The sequence below is a fragment of the Mandrillus leucophaeus genome, unplaced genomic scaffold, assembly GCF_000951045.1.
Source record: "Mandrillus leucophaeus isolate KB7577 unplaced genomic scaffold, Mleu.le_1.0 Scaffold198, whole genome shotgun sequence".
Lineage (NCBI taxonomy): Eukaryota > Metazoa > Chordata > Mammalia > Primates > Cercopithecidae > Mandrillus > Mandrillus leucophaeus.
In genome coordinates this window covers 4,561,080-4,579,244 of record NW_012102009.1, presented here as the reverse complement: position 1 = coordinate 4,579,244, position 18,165 = coordinate 4,561,080, and the positions used below count along the sequence as shown (strand labels likewise).

Below are 18,165 nucleotides of genomic sequence, written 5' to 3'. Positions count from 1 at the left end.
CGGCGGCGGCGCACGGCCTTCGCCAGCCGCCATGGCAAGCGTCACGGCAAGAAGTCCAGGCTACGCTGCAGCAAGAAGCCTTTGCACGTGAACTTCAAGGAGCTGGGCTGGGACGACTGGATTATCGCGCCCCTGGAGTACGAGGCCTATCACTGCGAGGGTGTATGCGACTTCCCGCTGCGCTCGCACCTGGAGCCCACCAACCACGCCATCATCCAGACGCTGATGAACTCCATGGATCCCGGCTCTACCCCGCCCAGCTGCTGCGTGCCCACCAAATTGACTCCCATCAGCATCCTGTACATCGACGCGGGCAATAATGTGGTCTACAAGCAGTACGAGGACATGGTGGTGGAGTCGTGCGGCTGCAGGTAGCGGTGCCTTTCCCACTGCCTTGGCCCGGAACCAAGGCGGGCCAAGGTCCGTCTTGCAGGAGAGGCCTGGCTGCAGAGAGGAGGAGGAGGAAGCTGGCGCTGGGGGAGGCTGAGGGTGAGGGAACAGCCTGGACGTGAGAGCCGGTGGGAGAGAGGGAGCGCAGCTTTCCCAGTACCTTCTACCTGCCAGCCCAGAGGGAGATACGGATTTTGACACCTTGCCTGGCCACCCTGGAAAAACAAGCCAAGGAGGATTTCTTTTGTTCTGTGTGTGTGTGTTTTATTTTTTCTCTCTCTCTATTACTGTGGCTTTGGATTTCCTTGTGTGTCTTACAGGTTTTGATAGAAGGGGAGGGGAGAAGAGATGCATACCCGTTTCTCAACTGCTCCATGGATTGAAAAAGTAACAGTTTAAAAAGGGAAACAATGTGGGAGGAAGAATCACCGTTGACCGCATCTTGGTTTGGTTGGTTTTTACTGGTGTAAAGAAGGTGGGGTCTCTGGCCATCTCATAGCCCATGTCTTGTGCCCTCCCACACAGAAAGTGTTAGATAGGGAAACTGGCAAAAGGAATAGTTAAATCAGGAATGGTACTGCCTATAGAAGAGCTTTGAGAGAGGTGGGCCCACGAGTGCCCCTCTCACCCATTTGTGTACTCTGGGAGTTTACCAGCTTTGCCCTGGCCTCTTCCAGTACCAGGAACTGGCAACCTTCACCTCACTCCTGAGGGCCCAGGTCTCTGCCTTCATTGTTGCTTTTTCTGGTAGGGGCAAGGGGAACTGGTATGGATGGAATGACAAGAATTAGTCCAAATGGAACCCCCTGAAGGATAATGAGAAACCACAAGGCCTGCCTCTGACTGGGGCTGACACTGAGGTGCATTAGCCCAGGCTGGAGGTAGCCCACCCAAACGCCCTTTCTGATTCTAATTGATTTCTTTCAACAGAATTTGCCAAAATTCAGACATGCTCTTCTAAGGGGAAGGTGATTTCCCAAAATGGGCAGGAGTGGGGAACAAAACAAGATAAGAGCTACAAAGGAGGAAATAGGAACCAAGAAGTAGAAGGAGTCCCATCAGGAGGGAAGATGGTGGGCCTCAGGGAGGATGGGGATCAAGGGACAGGCCAGGAGCCAGGAATGGGGAAGGGAGGGATGAAAGGGGACACAAGTCCCTGTCTCTGAAGTTTCTTTAAAATCTAAGTTCCCTCCCCTCTCTTTGACATTCCAGAAAGATTACCAGCCAGCAATAGCCCAGGGCTCCCCCAAAAGAATTGTTTCAGATTGTAATTATCAGTTAGGCAATGTTTTTAAAACTTAGTAATGAGAAACTGTGAAAAGAGCCAAGTGTTACATTGAGCTTGGGGTGGGAGATGGGGAACAGGCAGTAAGGAAGGAGACAGGGGTGGAATTTGTCTTCTGGGAGGAAGCTGGAGAGAGTACAGTGAAATTGAAATACCCATTCCCAGATAGTCAAAAACATGAACTTTCCCCCAGCCTGCACCAGTATTGTTTTCAAACATTGCCCATGAGTAGGCCCTTTGAAGAGTTAGCTTCTTCCTCATCTTTGACTATAAAGTTGTTTAATCAATGCAATTTGTACCAGCCCTTAAAAAAAGTTTTAGTTTTTCCTAAGTGATTTTGCTGTCTTCCAATCTAAACCTGTTGCTTGTTTGGTTCAGAGAACTACAAACTGTCAAAGAAAGCATGGGGATGATAAGAAATACTAATATAAAAATGCTAAGTGAAAAAAAGACTTGGCCAGGAGAAATAATTTAAAATGCACATTTGCTTTCGATGCACTGTTGTTCTGTTAAGGCTGTATATATTTGTTTATTTAAGGTGACTGAAAGTGCAAAGAGGAAATGGACAGCATGCAATTCATCCTAATGTACAAAACGTTATATGCACTCAAATGTTATAATTTCTAATATTTTTAAAGTTTATATTCGAGTTGTACAAAGTTAAGCATTAATCGGATATTTCATTTTTTCATAATGTTATCATTTTCTTAAATATTATTACAAAATTTTAAGTCTGTCTAATGGAGAGTTTTTTTAAAACTGTCTACCTCATATAATACAAGTATTTACAACACTAAAGTTACCAGCGGTCAATTAATAATCAAAACATTTTTACAGTACACCTTTCCTGGATGATACACAATCGAATGCTATATTATTAAATGCATTTTTCTCCTTAATAACTCAGCCTGGTTTATATGGATCGATTTAGAAAAAATCATTTTCTTGAGGAATTATTGTCAGAGGTAGTTTGTTCCAGTTTGGGACTGAATGTCTGAAAACAATCTGATGATTTAAAAAATCTATCATTTAGTGCATTACACTTTTTCTTCATAACTCTTCAATAGCTCCTTTTTCATGACATTTTTATTCACTAGAATAAAGCCAAATCCTTGTCAGCTATTAGACCAGAATCCAAATAGAAATTGGATTATTTCTTAGTTTCTTTAATGTTGAAAAAACAAAGCAGTAATGTTGAGGTAAGAAAGTGGTTACCTAAGTCAACCAAGATGTCAGTGTAATTACTCTTTACATTTGTGGCACACTGGAGCCAGAAGACACAAATGTTTTTCTGTGATTGCTGTGAATTGGGGAACCCACGTGTGAGTGTGAGCACTCACTCTATCACTCATGATGTTATTCTACATGTGTCATCTCATTTAAAACCCTCAGAGGTAGATATTATTATAATCCCCATTTTACAGATGAGGAAACCAAGGTGCAGAGAATTTAAGTAACCTGCCTGTGGTCATCCAGGCAGGGAATTGTAATTAGGTTTTAAAATTAGTTCATTTAGACTCTAGAGCCTGAGGAGTTAACCACTGTACAATTCTGTCCCCAGATCATCTACCTGCTCATCTACCCAAATATCCACGTGGGGAATGTGCAGTTAGCTACAATCCTTAGGGCTGGTCAGCTGGTGGTGGAGGAGATGGTACTGGGGCCAGCAGCATTGCCTGAAGTTTTGGAGTGTGTGAATTCTAACTGCTGGCATAAGGGCAGCTGAAAAATGGGTATGGGATGCAAAACTCCTTGAATTCTTAGCTTTGGGCTTGGCCCAGTAAACTTACAGTTTAAGCCATTACTGGGCTTTGACTCTCTACACTTTGCTGGGACTGCCCTGGGTGTGATTTTTATGAGTTTTGGTTATCAGCACAATAGTCAATTTACGAATAGGTCATGTTTTAAAAGACTGGTTGCAAGTGGATCCTTAGAACTAAGAAACATTTTCCCGTGGACACAGTGATCGTTTGAGTTTCCAGGTCATTTTGCAGAAACTTTTTTTTTTTTTTGAGATAGAATCTTGCTCTGTCGCCCAGACTGGAGTGCAGTGGCGCGATCTCGGCTCACTGCAAGCTCCGCCTCCTGAGTTCACGCCATTCTCTTGCCTCAGCCTCCTGAGTAGGTGGGACTACAGGCGCTCACCACCACGCCCGGTTAATTTTTTGTATATTTTAGTAGAGGCAGGGTTTCACTGTGTTAGTCAGGATGGTCTCCATCTCCTGACCTCGTGATCCGCCCCCGTCGGCCTCCCAAAGTGCTGGCATTACAGGCGTGAGCCACCGCGCCTGGCCAGTTTTTGCAGAAACTTTATTTACCCAAATGGAAATTTTTAACGAAGCCATTTTGACTTCTGGGTTTTGAGAGGACATAATCACCTGGGAAAGTGGAAAGAAGACTCTTTTCTGAGTGGAAGCTGCTTTTGAAATAGTTGAGAATTCTTGGCATTTTTGCACCACTCTTTTTATATCTGCCACCCAGTTTGCCCATGCTCACGAATGCCCTGAAGACTACAGCCTTGTACCTTAATATGTTCTCAATCCAGAGATTTCCCTTTTCTGCACAAATATTTTCACCTCCAAAGTTATTTTTCTTTCTTTCCTCTATTAGTTTATTCCCTAACTCAGGTGTTAGGAAAAACATAATCTGATTGAATTACATGAAGATGTAAATATCTCCTAGCCTTTAACCTTAGAGAGATTTGCATTTTAAGAAGAAAATCTTAGTTAACTCAGATTTTTTTGGGAATGATGTGAAAAACTCCAGAACATAGAGGAGAAGTTTCAACACTTAAGCTACACACAATTTTGAGAGTTAAACGTGAACGAGGCATTAGTGATAAAAGAATGAATAGAGACACTTGTCAATGTGAGTTTTTAGTGTCCCTTAGGAGAAATTCTGTGCAACAGAGAGGCTATATATGGCCAGTTTGTTTTATCATTAATATCTAACATACTGAAGCAAATAATTTAATGACTTAGTTTTTAAAATTTTCTCTAAAGCTCTTAAGTTTAATGTATCCAGGCCCCATTGTGATATGTTTTTGCCCTTATTTTGTTCATTGCTATATTCCTAATACCCAGAATAGTGCCTAACACATAGCAGACACCCATAAATATTCTGAATGAATACATTACAAATCCTAGTCTACTTATAAATCTGGTAATTTTAACAGTCACTTTCAAGGGAGCCTTTGATTGATGTCTTCAACTCACATTGAACGGACCAACCTCCCTTAATTAACCAATTCTAGTTTCAACCTAGTTAATAAACTTCCTTTAACTATTGTACGTTGCTTTTATGAGCTTAATATATTCCATTTTCTTTTTAAAGCCCTTCAAATTTCTCTAACAAGAAAAACCTTCCAGTATACTTAAACCATTCCAAGTAAAGCTAATACATTAAACTTCTAAAGATGGTGATTCATAAGTTCTATTAAGCATCCCCATATAGTTTATACCTTTTGACTCAACATCAGGAACCTACAATTAATTACTCAACTACCCATTTAAATTGATGTTAGAGGGTAACCTGTTAGGATCTTAATAAAGTACATTTTTAAAACTTGCAAATATTTATTTAGTGTTTTTGGAGGTGGAGTCTCATTTTGTTGCCCAGGCTGGATTGCAGTGGTGCCATCTCAGCTCACTTCAAACTCTGCCTCCCGGGTTCAAGCGGTTCTCCCTCCTCAGCCTCCTAAGTAGCTGGGATTACAGGTGCTCACCACCACACCCATCTAATTTTTATATTTATGATAGGGCTAATTTTTGGATTTTTAGAAGAGAGGGGATTTTGCCATGTTGGCCAGGCTGGTCTTGAACTCCTGACCTTAGGTGATCTGCCCACCTCAGCCTCCCAAAGTGCTGGATTTACAGGCATGCCCAGCCACAAATATTTTAAATACCAAATATATGCAGATTGTCCCAATTATTACAAAGACTATTTTTGAACTTAACACAAAAGCATTAATAATTTAAATTTGATTTACCTAATATCTGTACTTCATTCTAAAATATCTTTGGGTTAAAAACACTAACCCATTACAGAAAAATCATGCCGTCACAACCAAGGTAGGGTGACTATTTCAGCAGACTGGCTGCAAATTTACCAGAGGTGTTGGTCAAGAAATGAGATGGACCTTCCCTGGACACTAACCAACATGTTAAGTCCTCTTTAAGAGTCACAGAAACAAAAGGAATTCCTATCTTTTAAGAGTTGGCCTCTCCTAGGTTCAAGATAGGCCATTTAATTAATTTTTCCCCCGATTTGGGTAAATTGAATTCCACACTCCCCATTAAGATTGTAGGTAAATTGCTTCACTAATTAATTAGATTTCATTATTATTTATCTCTCTTAGGACATTTCTTTGCTTTTATCTTTGGCTTTAAAAGTACTTTATTGACACTGTATTGAATTATTCTGCCCTTACATATTTGTTCATAACCTCTTTTGACTTTATCATCAAACTCTGATCATCTGAATTTTGTGTGTTTCTTTTCCTATATGCTTCTGTCTGGAAGAGCTACAACTCTTACAGATGTTAAAATGACATCTAATGGAAACCATACATCTCTTATTCCTCATCTAGTTCTCTGGTCACAATACTAATGTTGTGTTAGTGAAAAACTGGTCCCTATGCTTGAAGAGTTCACCGGAATATTATTACTACTATAATTTTGTTAGGTAATTTTTGCAACAACTCTATTTGTTATTACTTTGCTTTACAGATGAAAAAATTGGGAGTTAGAGAGGTTCAATCACTTGCCTGGGAGGAGCTAGAACTTAATCTGGTAGAATCTAGAGTGTATTCTCATCTGCTGTCATTCAGCTGTTATTTAGTGAGTTACCACAGTCTGGCAGGCACTGTTTGAGGTTTTGGGAAACTTTACATATAGAACTAGAGAGAAAGGAAATTCAAAATTGAACCTGAACTTCTAAGACTTTCCAGACTCATACAGGCAAACTGTTCCTTTGACATAAGTTCTGCTTTTATGACTTACTCTTCTGCTTTCTAACTTACAAATTCTGTCAAAGCTTAATTCGCCCTTGTCCCCTATAACTATTGAGGAAGGAGGATAATAGGATTAGGGATTGAGGGATGAGGAGAAGGGTAACATTTATAGCCATGGGTTCTCTATACCATTCTGATGTTCAAAACAGGTACAATGCTGACCCTTCTAAGAAGTTCAGACTTATTAGGAATATAACATGTTTGTTAAGACAAAATTTAATAAATACTTATTATACTTATTATATGTTGGTGTCATCTGTGAATAGGTATACCAGATGTGTCTGAGAATGATCACATGAGTGAAAATTAGAACTTCTTCATTCAACTTTCTTTTTGAAAATTCACATTTCCAAGTGATTATTTTTTAACCTCTGAAAAATAGTGGGAGATCTTAATCATGATAATTATTTAGTAACAGGAATGTGAAACTAGTTCATATTATCGTTTCCCCTGAAAACAGATAAAAACCAACAAGACGTGTCAAGGGAATTTTAAAACAAGCATAACAGGAGTATTTACTCTTAAACTAGGTCAATGACTAAAGGGAACATATCCATGATGCTGAGATTCAGCCATCCACAGCTTCATGTTTGGTCACCCCTTGTTGGAAAAGGGCACATCTCATGTGTCTCTACATCTCTTTTCTATTCAGAAGACTTTGTGATTTACTTGAGAAAACCAAGTGACTTACGCCATCCAGTTGTGCCCTAAACTTAAAAAAAAAAAAAAAGCGATTTGATTCCTACTTTGTTAATGTTCTTTTGCAAGTTCCAGGAAAATGCTGGGCTCTAATTTGTTGGAAGAAAAGGGTACTTGGACTCCAAAATATCATCACTCCTTTCCTTTAAAACTAGTCTAGTAATCTACATGGGGAATATTTACCTGTCTTTGTCAAGATAGTCTTAAAAGTCTCAGAGGTTCGGTCTCAGTTTTGGAACTTCCTGTGTTTCCAGTTTTATCCCTAAAATATCTGACAAGCTGAGAAAACTACAGAAATAATTAGCCTCTGAGTTGTGTGATTATTTTTGCCCTTACTAGTGGCTAATGTTTATCAGACACCAACAGCATTCAAATAATGGTAGAAGATTTAGAGTTGTTCAAATCCCTTGGTTAGAGGGCTCCGTTCATGCTTTATTCACATAAGAAAGCACTTTTCATTTTTCTGACTTTACAATTGCTATCTAGAACAAACAACAACATTATTCTTATAAGTATGTTTGGTTTAGGCTTAAACAAAACTGTATTTATTCATTCCATGCTTTGTCTTTTACTAAAGCCTGACTCCTGAAGTTTGTTGGGAATGAGTTGTTAGTGACCATTAACCCCTCCCATTGCACTGAACAAATGATTTTTCCTAAAACGATTTCCTAGATAGTAGTTTTATTAAAAAACAATTTTCTGTTTTTTGAAAGTTTACTTGTGTTAATTGGAAAGTGGCTTCTTAGCCGGCACATAGATAGCTGCTGTTCTCTAGTCGGCAGTGAGAGTACCTTGGGCTAAACAATGGGCCAGCGTTGTGATTAGAGACCGCTTTGAGGCATTCTCTGAACAGCCACTGTATCTTAGAATTCCTCCAGATTATCTTACATGTCTGAATTTGGGTTGTCTATTCAACCAAATTGAATTTGCAGATCAAATTCTGTGGCAGATCTGTCTTCTGTGTATCTTTTCGCCTACACCTAAAATAGTCTGCATTATTTGTTATTTAACACATCGGTCTTTTTCTACAGATGGAGAAGATGGAAATTTGTATGAATGTTATCAGTTGAGTTTCTTTCATGGACCACACTTTGAGTGCCCTATAACTTCATATGTTATTTTGCTTCAGAAAGGTAGATCATAGGTCAAAGCATTTCTTCCAAAAAGTACACTCAACAAGGCATTCAGAAGTCAGCTCAGGTTCTGGATATGGCAGGGGTGGGTGGAGAGGAGGGGAGGGGCTTTCGGTATCACAGCACCAAATTAAATGGCTTCTTTTTTGATTCTGTGTGGCTTGGGCATGGAATGTAGCTATAGACATAATGTAGAACTAAATACACACCATACATAAACCTCTCTCAGAATTTTTTCCAAGCTTAATAAATGACCTAGTACAGTTTGTCCTGGCCCTCTGTATCTGGGTCTTGCACACCTGTGGATTCAACTAACTCTGGATGAAAAATATTTGAGGAAAAAAAAGTGTCTGTACTCAACATGTATGGACTTTTTGCTTGTCATTATTCCCTAAACAATACAGTGTAACAACTATTTACATGCCATTTACATTGTAATCTAGAGATGATTTAAAGTATACAGGAAGATATGCATAGGTTATATGCAAATACAATGCCATTTAATATCAGGGACTTGAGCATGGAGGATTTTGGCATCTGAAGGAGGTCCTGGAACCAATCCCCCATGTATACTGAGGAAAAAATCCATATAGAAAGTGCTCTGGTGATTGCTTGAGTCTGGGAGGCAGAGTTTGCAGTGAGCCAAGATTGCACCACTCCACTCCAGGGTGACAGAGTGAGACCCTGCCTCAAACAAACAAACAAAACAAAACAAAAAGAAAAGAAAAAAAGTGCTCTGTAATTATTATTACCATCATTATTATTATATTATTTTTTGATAGATTTTTTGAAAGCTACATCATTTTTGACTGGTGATAGGAATGGTAGTTGAAATGAGCCTCTAATAAAGGACATAATTTATTAAATAGTTGTGAATATTTTTTGTGCATCTACCATTTGGCAGGTGTTGTGCTTAGCACTAAGGATATAGACTTAAATAGAAACATCTCTGTAAAAGAGAAGATTTGCTAAAATCATTGTCCAATGTGGTAAATAGCATTAGATATTCAAATAATATGCTAAAGAAGAGGAAGCAGATCTCCTCTGTACAAAAGTGACATTTCCTTGAGTCCTTAGTGAGCCACTCACCCTCACTGTTAATTTCTCACACTGGTAAGATAGTTTGCCAAGCTTAGTGTGCAACATGTCATCACAAAATTAGTTTTTTCTCTACCTGAAATGAACTATGTATGCCTTTGGAGAATCAGAATATTGGCATATATCTTATTAACACTAATGAGCAAACTCACCTGGACTCTATATTTTAGAAAACTATGTTAAAAATTATAGAGGGGGCATTGTGTCAACCCTGTTTGGTAGAATGAACTCTGAGAACAGATAATCAAATGAACCAATGCAAAGAATTTGTTTTGTGGCCAGAAAAAAAAAAAAGAAGGAAAAAGTAGACATGTCAATTAATATTAGGTTCATCTGCCTAAAACCCCAAACAACAGTGGCTTAAACAAGAATACAGACAGTCCATGACTTATGATGTTTTCAAGTTGGAATGTTTTTGACCTTACAGGGTACTAAATACATTTTGGGGTACTAGTTTGGGGTACTAAATACACTTTCAATTTATGCTATTTTTTAACTTAGGATGGATTATTTATCAGGACATAACCCCCATCACAAGTTGAGGAGCAGCTGTAGTTTATTTCTCTCTGGTAAGAAACAGAAACAAAAACAAAACCTGGAGTTTGGCATTTCAGTTTTGCTTATGGTGATTTCTCATCAGAGAATTTAAAAAGTCATTTAAAAGTACGATTTTTATCCTCAAGTTTGCCACATAGTTCAAAATAGCTGCTGGAGCTCTGATCATCACATCTACGTTCCAGTGAGCAAGACAGAGAAGAGGGAAAGGCAAAAAGGGGTTACCCTCATCTCAGCACAGTCAGCCACCTTTAAGAAGTCTTTCTGGAAATCTCACCTGACACTTTGACTTCCATCTCATTGGCTAAAACTTAGTCATGTGCCTCCCCAAACCTGACTACAAAGGATGATGGGAAATGTAGTCTTTTACCTGAGCACATTATTGCCACAAATAAAACTGAAGTTCTGTAACCATGGGAGAAGGGGTAATGGATATTGGGAAGATACTAGTAGTCTGTAAGACAATAGGCATTAGTATGGATTACCAGACTCTACAGTTGTTAAGAAGAGTGGTATGGGACATGTCAGTGGGAACGAGAAAGAAAGGAGCCAGGAATGTAGGGTGAGGCGTTTTTTTTTTTTTTTTTTTTTTAAGAAACCAGAAAAAATATTCCCACTTTTCTCAATTACGAAGATGATTTATTCTGAATTTTATTAAATGTCATTGTACAATGTGCTTTTAAGATATTACTTTTTGAGTTATCTGGAAAACTGTGACCCATGGTGGGGGGAAACTCATGTTGTGGGAGATGAGGGTAGAGTGTTCATTTCCACCCCTTGAAGAGCAGTAGCAGCGGTCTTCAGTTACTAACTACTGAATAGTGGTGGAAGGGGTTAATGAGTTAATGCTTACGCAGGGCTAGAAGATGAAAACCAGTAGGGTGGGATATTATTTTTACTGTGTTGACACAGATGCATTTTCTTAAAGATTTATAAGAAACTTTTAATTTTTCAAAATACTCTGCTTCTTGCTTTACAAATTCCATTTTACTTATGTATGTGTCATCTACACTACAGCCTAACCAGGGGAGAACAACAACAAAATATATTTCTCTTTACTTTGAGGTTTTACATTCATGGGGAACATTTTTTACTGAGTCAATAAATTGCAGCTTACCAGTAAGCATTCCCCCAAAGGAATTGATCTTCAGAAAATTTTCTGAAATCTGGGCAAGGTACTAGCCATCCAGGAAGAAGGCTCAAACAAGCAGATTTAACTTATCAACTTCCAAGACAACCAGGAGGTTTTGCAGGAAAATATCACCACCATCCATAATAATAAAAACTGCCAACCATGTATTCACTTCTTACAATACTAGGTGCATTTCCTGCATCCAGCACGCCCTCCCCCGTTTCTTCCTCTCTCCTTGTATTATCCCTAATTTACAGATAAGAAAACTAGGCTCAGAGAGGTTAAATAAAATACCCATGGCCATAGCCAGAACAAGGCAAAGATGGGACCCACAGCAGGCAATTTGATCCCAAAGCCCACGGTGGTCTCAACCAGTGTGTAATGCTGTCTCACAAACATCCTCAGAATCTGCTCCATCTCTTATCACCAACAAAGCCTTGGATTTGCTGGTAGAGAAAAAAATGCTTGAAATCTAGCTGGGCTCCTCTAGTATCTGTTTTGACAGCCGAAATTAATTGTTCATTTTCTGAGCACTTTTTGGCAACTCATTCTAATGACCCGAACTGCCGTCTCCTTCCTTTTCAGCTTGGCAAGGCTCCCCGGTGTGGAGCTGTCGGGGCGCAGGGCGGGTGCGAGAACTGCACTGATACAGTGGTCTGGCAGGGCTGAGGTCTTTAGGAGAAAGGAAATGATTGTTTTCACTCTTGGAGTTGCTGAGAATGACAATGGGCATTTTCTGACTCTGGTTAAAACAAAAGTCTCACAAAGCTGATTAAACCAAATGTGATAATTGAGTTGAAGATGAGCCTATCTCATCTTTGCGATTGTCTTCCAAAGCAGGACAATCTGTCTTTCTCACACCGCACCTCTGCACGCTCAGAGCAAAGGAGGAGTCTCTCTTCCCTCTGCACTCTCCCTCGGTGTTGACCAGAAGAGGGAGCAGCTTCTGTTGGAATGTGAGTGATGCATAGGCACATATTCGAATGGGCACCTAGCTCCAAAGATGCTCAGACTCTTAGGATTAAGAACACTTGTTAAATTTTAAAATCCTGTTGGAGTAGAAAATACCAATATTTTCTGGCAGCTCTGAGCCCCTAGGTACCATTTTGAGCTACTTTGTTTTGAAACCTGCAGAAGCTATCCTCAAACATGCATTAATTACTTGAAAGCCCATCAACATCCTTGATATTGTTATTCTCAAAATACCCATATGCTAATCCAGATGCTGGTACTTGAAACATGCAGAAGGCATGAATTGTACCTGCAAGGCTAAAATAGAAAAAAGAGGTGTAGATGAACACTAACATTTCCCCCCTTCATTTACTCTGTCTCTGTTTTTTTTTTTTTTTTTTTTTTTGAGATGGAGTCTTGCTCTGTCGCCCAGGCTGGAGTGCAGTGGCCGGATCTCAGCTCACTGCAAGCTCCGCCTCCCGGGTTTACGCCATTCTCCTGCCTCAGCCTCCCGAGTAGCTGGGACTACAGGCGCCCGCCACCTCGCCCGGCTAGTTTTTTGTATTTTTTTAGTAGAGACAGGGTTTCACCGTGTTAAGGATGGTCTCGATCTCCTGACCTCCTGATCCGCCCGTCTCGGCCTCCCAAAGTGCTGGGATTACAGGCTTGAGCCACTGCGCCCGGCAACTCTGTCTCTTTTTTATAGATAATGCAGAATGGAAATAAATGGGGCAGGTCGATATTTGGCTTTGGATAAGAATACTTCCTCTCCAGATTCTTTACCATCATGGTGGAATTCCTGGTGAAGGTGAGCTTCAAGGTGGGTTTTAATTGGAAAGAGAAGGAAAATCTGAACTATGAAGAGGAGGTAATTCCTACAGGTGAGGACTGGATGGAAATCTTTCAGAGAGAGAGAATGAGAGAGAGAGAAGGACAGAAGTTGCCAGCATTTGTTTGACAGCAGATCAAACAAAGACTTTGGGTCTGACAGGCTTGTGGCAAACTCCAGGAGGAAGAGTATGAATTTGATGCTAAAAGAAGTGAAAATTACTAAAGAGTATTGAGGCTGGAATGAAGGGTAAGAAGATGATGCTGGCCACATCACACCATGGTGGTAGCATTTAAAGTGTTGGATCCTACTGGATAAAAATTCAAGTAATAAAGCCGCTGTTAGGAAAGCCAGATGTGTTGATTGGTCGAAGAAAGTCCCAGTTTATACTTACTGCCCAGGCAAAACTATTAATAGCTCCCTTGTTCACTGCCCAAGTATCCTGTTTGGTTGTTAAATTACAGTCACCCTGGCCTTAGTTTACATATGACTGAGGGTCAAAGAATAAATCACATACTTAGCAATGCACATGCAGAGGGAGAGAGATCTTGAAGAGATGATTGTAAACAAACAAACAAAAAGTAGGATGATAGGAATAGTGAAAAGTGACCTACCTGGTTATGTCCAGTCAACAAGGACAGTGGGCAGTCAGTGTGGGGGACCATGAGGGAAAGATGTAATGTTCCATATGATGGCAAGATCCCCAGGGACAATAGATATTTATTACATAAACAATATGGAAGAACCAATGAGTGCTTGTTAGATGAATGAAATTGTGCACAGGTGGAGGAAGTAGGACTGATGTGAAGAAAGGACACGGAGCAAAGCCTGGAAGTGACTGCTTAGGAGCAGATTTGATTTTCTAGGATAATGATATCTAGAAAGAAGTGTGAAGGCTGTGTGGATGTTGGCTCTCAGTGGGTCACATCAAAGGAACAGAAACAACACGGGAGAGGCAATAATTTGGGGAATGGAAGAGATGTAGAGCAGATGAAGCTTCGGGTGTGGAGAGAGGGGTGGTGAAGACCTCACTTGCTGTGTGTGCCAGGCACTGTGCGAGGCTTGGAGACAGAGATGCATGGAGGCAGCTCTCAGGTTCTGGCGCTTTAAGACAATCACAAGCAAACAGTTACTCTTAGTGTTGTTTGAGGAGCACAGTCACGAAGGGGTGAATTCTGCTTCAAGGTAGGGAGAGGGAGCCTGCTTGAGAGGAGCCAAATTAGTGTCAGACTTGGAGGTGACTGGTGAGAGCCTTGAGGAAAGCATAGGGATTTCCTAGTTGTACAAGCAGGGGAAGGTGGAAGGATTGTGTGAGCACATGCAGGGAGGTGCAGCTGCAGTACAGAGCATCTCTAGGATTGTGAGGGCAGGTGAGGATGCAGGTGAGGATGCAGGATGGGCAGCCTTGCATTTCAAGCTGGAGCATAAGAATTTTGGCTTGCCAGGAACATTTCCTAAAGTAGGAGAGTCACAAACTCGCTGTGAGCACTGGCTTGAAGGACGTGGAAGGATGGGGAGTCTGGATGGAGCAAGGGAACCAGGGGAGGAGAGGAACTGCAAGAGAATTCCCAATCTGTCAGAAGCAGAGGAATAGAGAGGAAGAGATGGAGTGAGGGGACACTTGCAGGGTCTATTTGGAAGGTTTTGAGGACAATTTGGATGTGGAAGGTGAGAAAGAGAGAGGACTTAAATATTTTGACTATGAGGAAATCTTTGGGAAGGCGGTGAAAGGGGACAGCCCCAGAAACAGAACTGCAGGGATGTAAGAAATGAGTTTGGTGAAAGAAAGCAGAGACAAGTTCAGAGAACTTAAGCCTGGAGGGGAGGGTTGAGATGGAGTGATAGTTTGATGGTGGGGAGGGGACAGGGAACAGGAAGGAGAAAGGTGGAGGCGGGCATGCTGCCAAGGCTAAATGAAAGTGGTTTTGTCTTGTTTCCTAAGATGGATGGGGAAGCCTGGGTATATTTGGTTTTGATGGGGTTATAGAAACAGAAGGAAAATGCTGATGAAAAATGAGGGAGAGTCTGTGGTCACTGAGGAAACAAACAGTTCCAGCAGATGTTCTTACCAGCAGGTACTCCAAGTCTTGAAGATAATGACGGGAAGTTAAAATCCAGGTAGAAATTGGGGGATGGCTGAAAGAGGGAAATTACTGAAGAGGCAGAGAAAAGCCAGGGACAAAAATGGGACTAATGTGTGTCTGAGGTAGATACTAAGATATCAGTAGAGATATCAGTAGAGGAGGGAAGAGAAGAAAAAGAATATCGGGCTCAGGTGGGATACGAATGTCACAGAGAAGATGAGAAAAGCAGAAAGCAAGTTTAGGATTGTAGTGGTTGTTTGTTGTTTTTGTCAGTCTACATTCACACACTTTTTGAATCAAGAATGCCCTGATTTTGTTTTGGGGAAACCATCTTTATTCAGCGTTTAGCGTGTGTGCTTGGAGTTTAGCTGTTGATACTGAGTCCCAGCATTGGGGTAACTTGGTCCAATTCTAATAGTGTATTTCACCCCCTGGGCACAGTGATTTGTACATGAGTATGCACCAAGTTCAAGTCAGAGCTAGGAAGGCTCAACTCTGGGATTTTTAATGAAGCTATTGAGGGAGAAGATTCTTTCATCTAGGACTTGTACGTAGAAGACTATAAACTGGAGATGCTCCAGACATTTTACAACCTCAAGGGAAGAGTCTGTCAGAGAATGCAGATAACATAGTAGAATGCATAATTAATAGATGGAGAGAGAAACTGGGTCTTCATGAAGTCATCTGAACCCTATGCCTGAAGCCAGTCCTAGCCCTGCCATTTTCAGTTGTATGAGCACTAGTTTTCTTTTGATTAAGTCATTTGGATTGGGTTTTCTTAGTTGCCATAGGAAGAAAACAACTGATGAAAAGATGTAGGGGGAATGTTATGCGAGCACAAAAAAATGAGTGACGAAGGGAGGTATCTGAGGGTAAGAACAGAAAGGAGGCAGAAGCAAAGAGGCCGTTGAGATAAGGTTGATAGGAAATGAAAGGAAAGGATTAACTGATTGGGGCTAGCCAGGCTTTTAACATCCATGAAGTACCCTTGGACTGTAGTAGATTTCATTGATAAACACTAACCTAGGAATTAAATCCATCCTGGGGGTTCAGTATTGTTTCTCATGTACTCAAAGAGAACAACATGTAGTAATGATAGTCACACTCTGTAATACCGGTGGATGCCCATTCATTCATTCATTCATTGTTTAATTTATTTGCTCAGTAAAAGTGTATTAGCATCTGCCAAGCAACATGTTAAGACTCAGAGGTAGAAAAGACACCATATTCTCCCTAAAGGTGCTTTATTGAGAGAGAGCAGCAGTCAGATGTAATTAGAATGCTGGGCGGTCGGTAGACTGGGGATAAGTCTGTGAGTCTGAGCTCAGAGGGAGCCTCAGGGAGGTGACTGCATAGCTAGCATAAGTTAATAAGAGTTGTGCAGCTAATGGATATCTGAAACAACCCCTGGTTTGGGTATTGGCAGTCTAGATGAGCTGTGTTCTCTCTCAGAGTCTTGGTCCCACATTGGAAAAGAGGAACCAGATGAAGGTGTTTCTGTTTTCCTGTTTCATTTCTCTTAATATGAACGGACACTTGCTTATTAAGTGTGGTACCCTCTGGTTATTGTAGGATGCTGTTCATTTAGGCAGTCAGACATGGATTTTGAAAGTCCTCTTGCCTTTTACAAACTGGTTGCATTAAGTACAATAAGTACAGTTTTCTTTATTAATATGCTGACTGTCTTGTGTACCTAGGCTGAACAGGTCTACCTTGTTTGCCTCTCAGAGCAATGTGTATAAGCAGCTGCAAAACATATTTGATGCAATGAAAAAGCAATTTTTGTCTGTAAAATAAACACCAACTTTTCTCTTCTGTAAGCCTGTCCAGATGATCAAAAGCCAGATAAAGCCTTAAAATAAATTCCCTTTTCCCATGTGCAATGTAAAAAAACTCCTTTATTCCTAACACACCCTCCTCTTTCATTAATGGAAGCGCAGCTCTTATCTTGATGTATGTGTAGCTGGTGCTTCTTCAGTTCTGACAACAAGAAAAGTGAGCAACAGAAAATAATGGAGCCCTGAAAAATTGCTGTCTTATACCCTGAAATGTCTCCTTCTTTCAGGCCAAATCCACCCACGTACCATGTTTGAGAAATGATGAGCGCAAGAGGTATCTGTTAAGTCGACAGCCTGCAAAGCTTTTTCTTTTAAATAGCCAATGATTGTTGAATCGTTGGTCAGTCTTGAACACTCTTAGGCACAGTGATAGTTAATAGAATGGAGAAGGCATCATCTTTTGGCCTTCAAAAGCTTCTGAACTAAAATGGGTACAAGGAATTAGAAGGAAAATAATTGAAGAACCAGAGCTGCAGCAATCACAGAATCCCTGAACTCCGATACAATGGCTGTAGCTTCCTGGGCCATGTCCCATTCTTAAAGTGTGCAATAAGCAAAAAACATGTACTATTCTCTTGTTCTTCACATACCTTGAGGGATAAACATAACAGCAAATTCTCCATCTGAGGAAAATCTTTCATATCCAAACTGTGTAGGGTGGCAATCAAGTGTATACTAAGTTCTGGTTGATGCTCAATGATGAGCAAAGCATTAAGCCTGCCAGCACTTAAAATAGAATGGTGCTCTGTAGACAGACTAGATCTTCAGGTGTTTCAATTACGCTACAGGTAGTTGATTGATTTCTTTTGCCATCTAGAATGATTCTATATCAAGGACTATGAAATATGTTTGCTCACATCATTTTGGCCAGATCTTCAGGCCAGACAAACTTTGTCTTTAGTTAGTCTGGAGCAGGCTATGGCCACACAAGGGAGGAAGCAGAACTGAGAGACTCCATCATGATATTGTATCTAAGGTATCTAGAGCCATTATAGGCTTCAAGGCTTCCTATGGACTCAATGGCTAGATGGGGGCATGGGCCCGGGCATGGGCTCTGGCATGGGCACCCTTCCCATTTGCAAGGTCTGTATTCAGGACCCTGATCACCTCATAACATCTAGCACGAGCCCTTCAACCAAAGTTTAGGCACCATGGCCAAA

At 40.8% G+C, this 18,165-nt stretch overlaps 1 protein-coding gene and 1 pseudogene across 1 annotated transcript in view; both read left to right on the top strand.

Moving 5' to 3' along the window:
- The window catches only part of GDF6 (growth differentiation factor 6), a 16,906-nt gene extending 16,531 nt beyond the window's left edge, over positions 1-375 (top strand). Inside the window, exon 4 of the mRNA XM_011978686.1 lies at positions 1-375. Within this exon, the coding sequence (XP_011834076.1) occupies positions 1-375 (375 nt within the window).
- A 12,666-nt stretch (positions 376-13,041) lies between these two features.
- LOC105538748 overlaps positions 13,042-18,165 on the top strand; it is a 150,431-nt pseudogene continuing 145,307 nt past the window's right edge.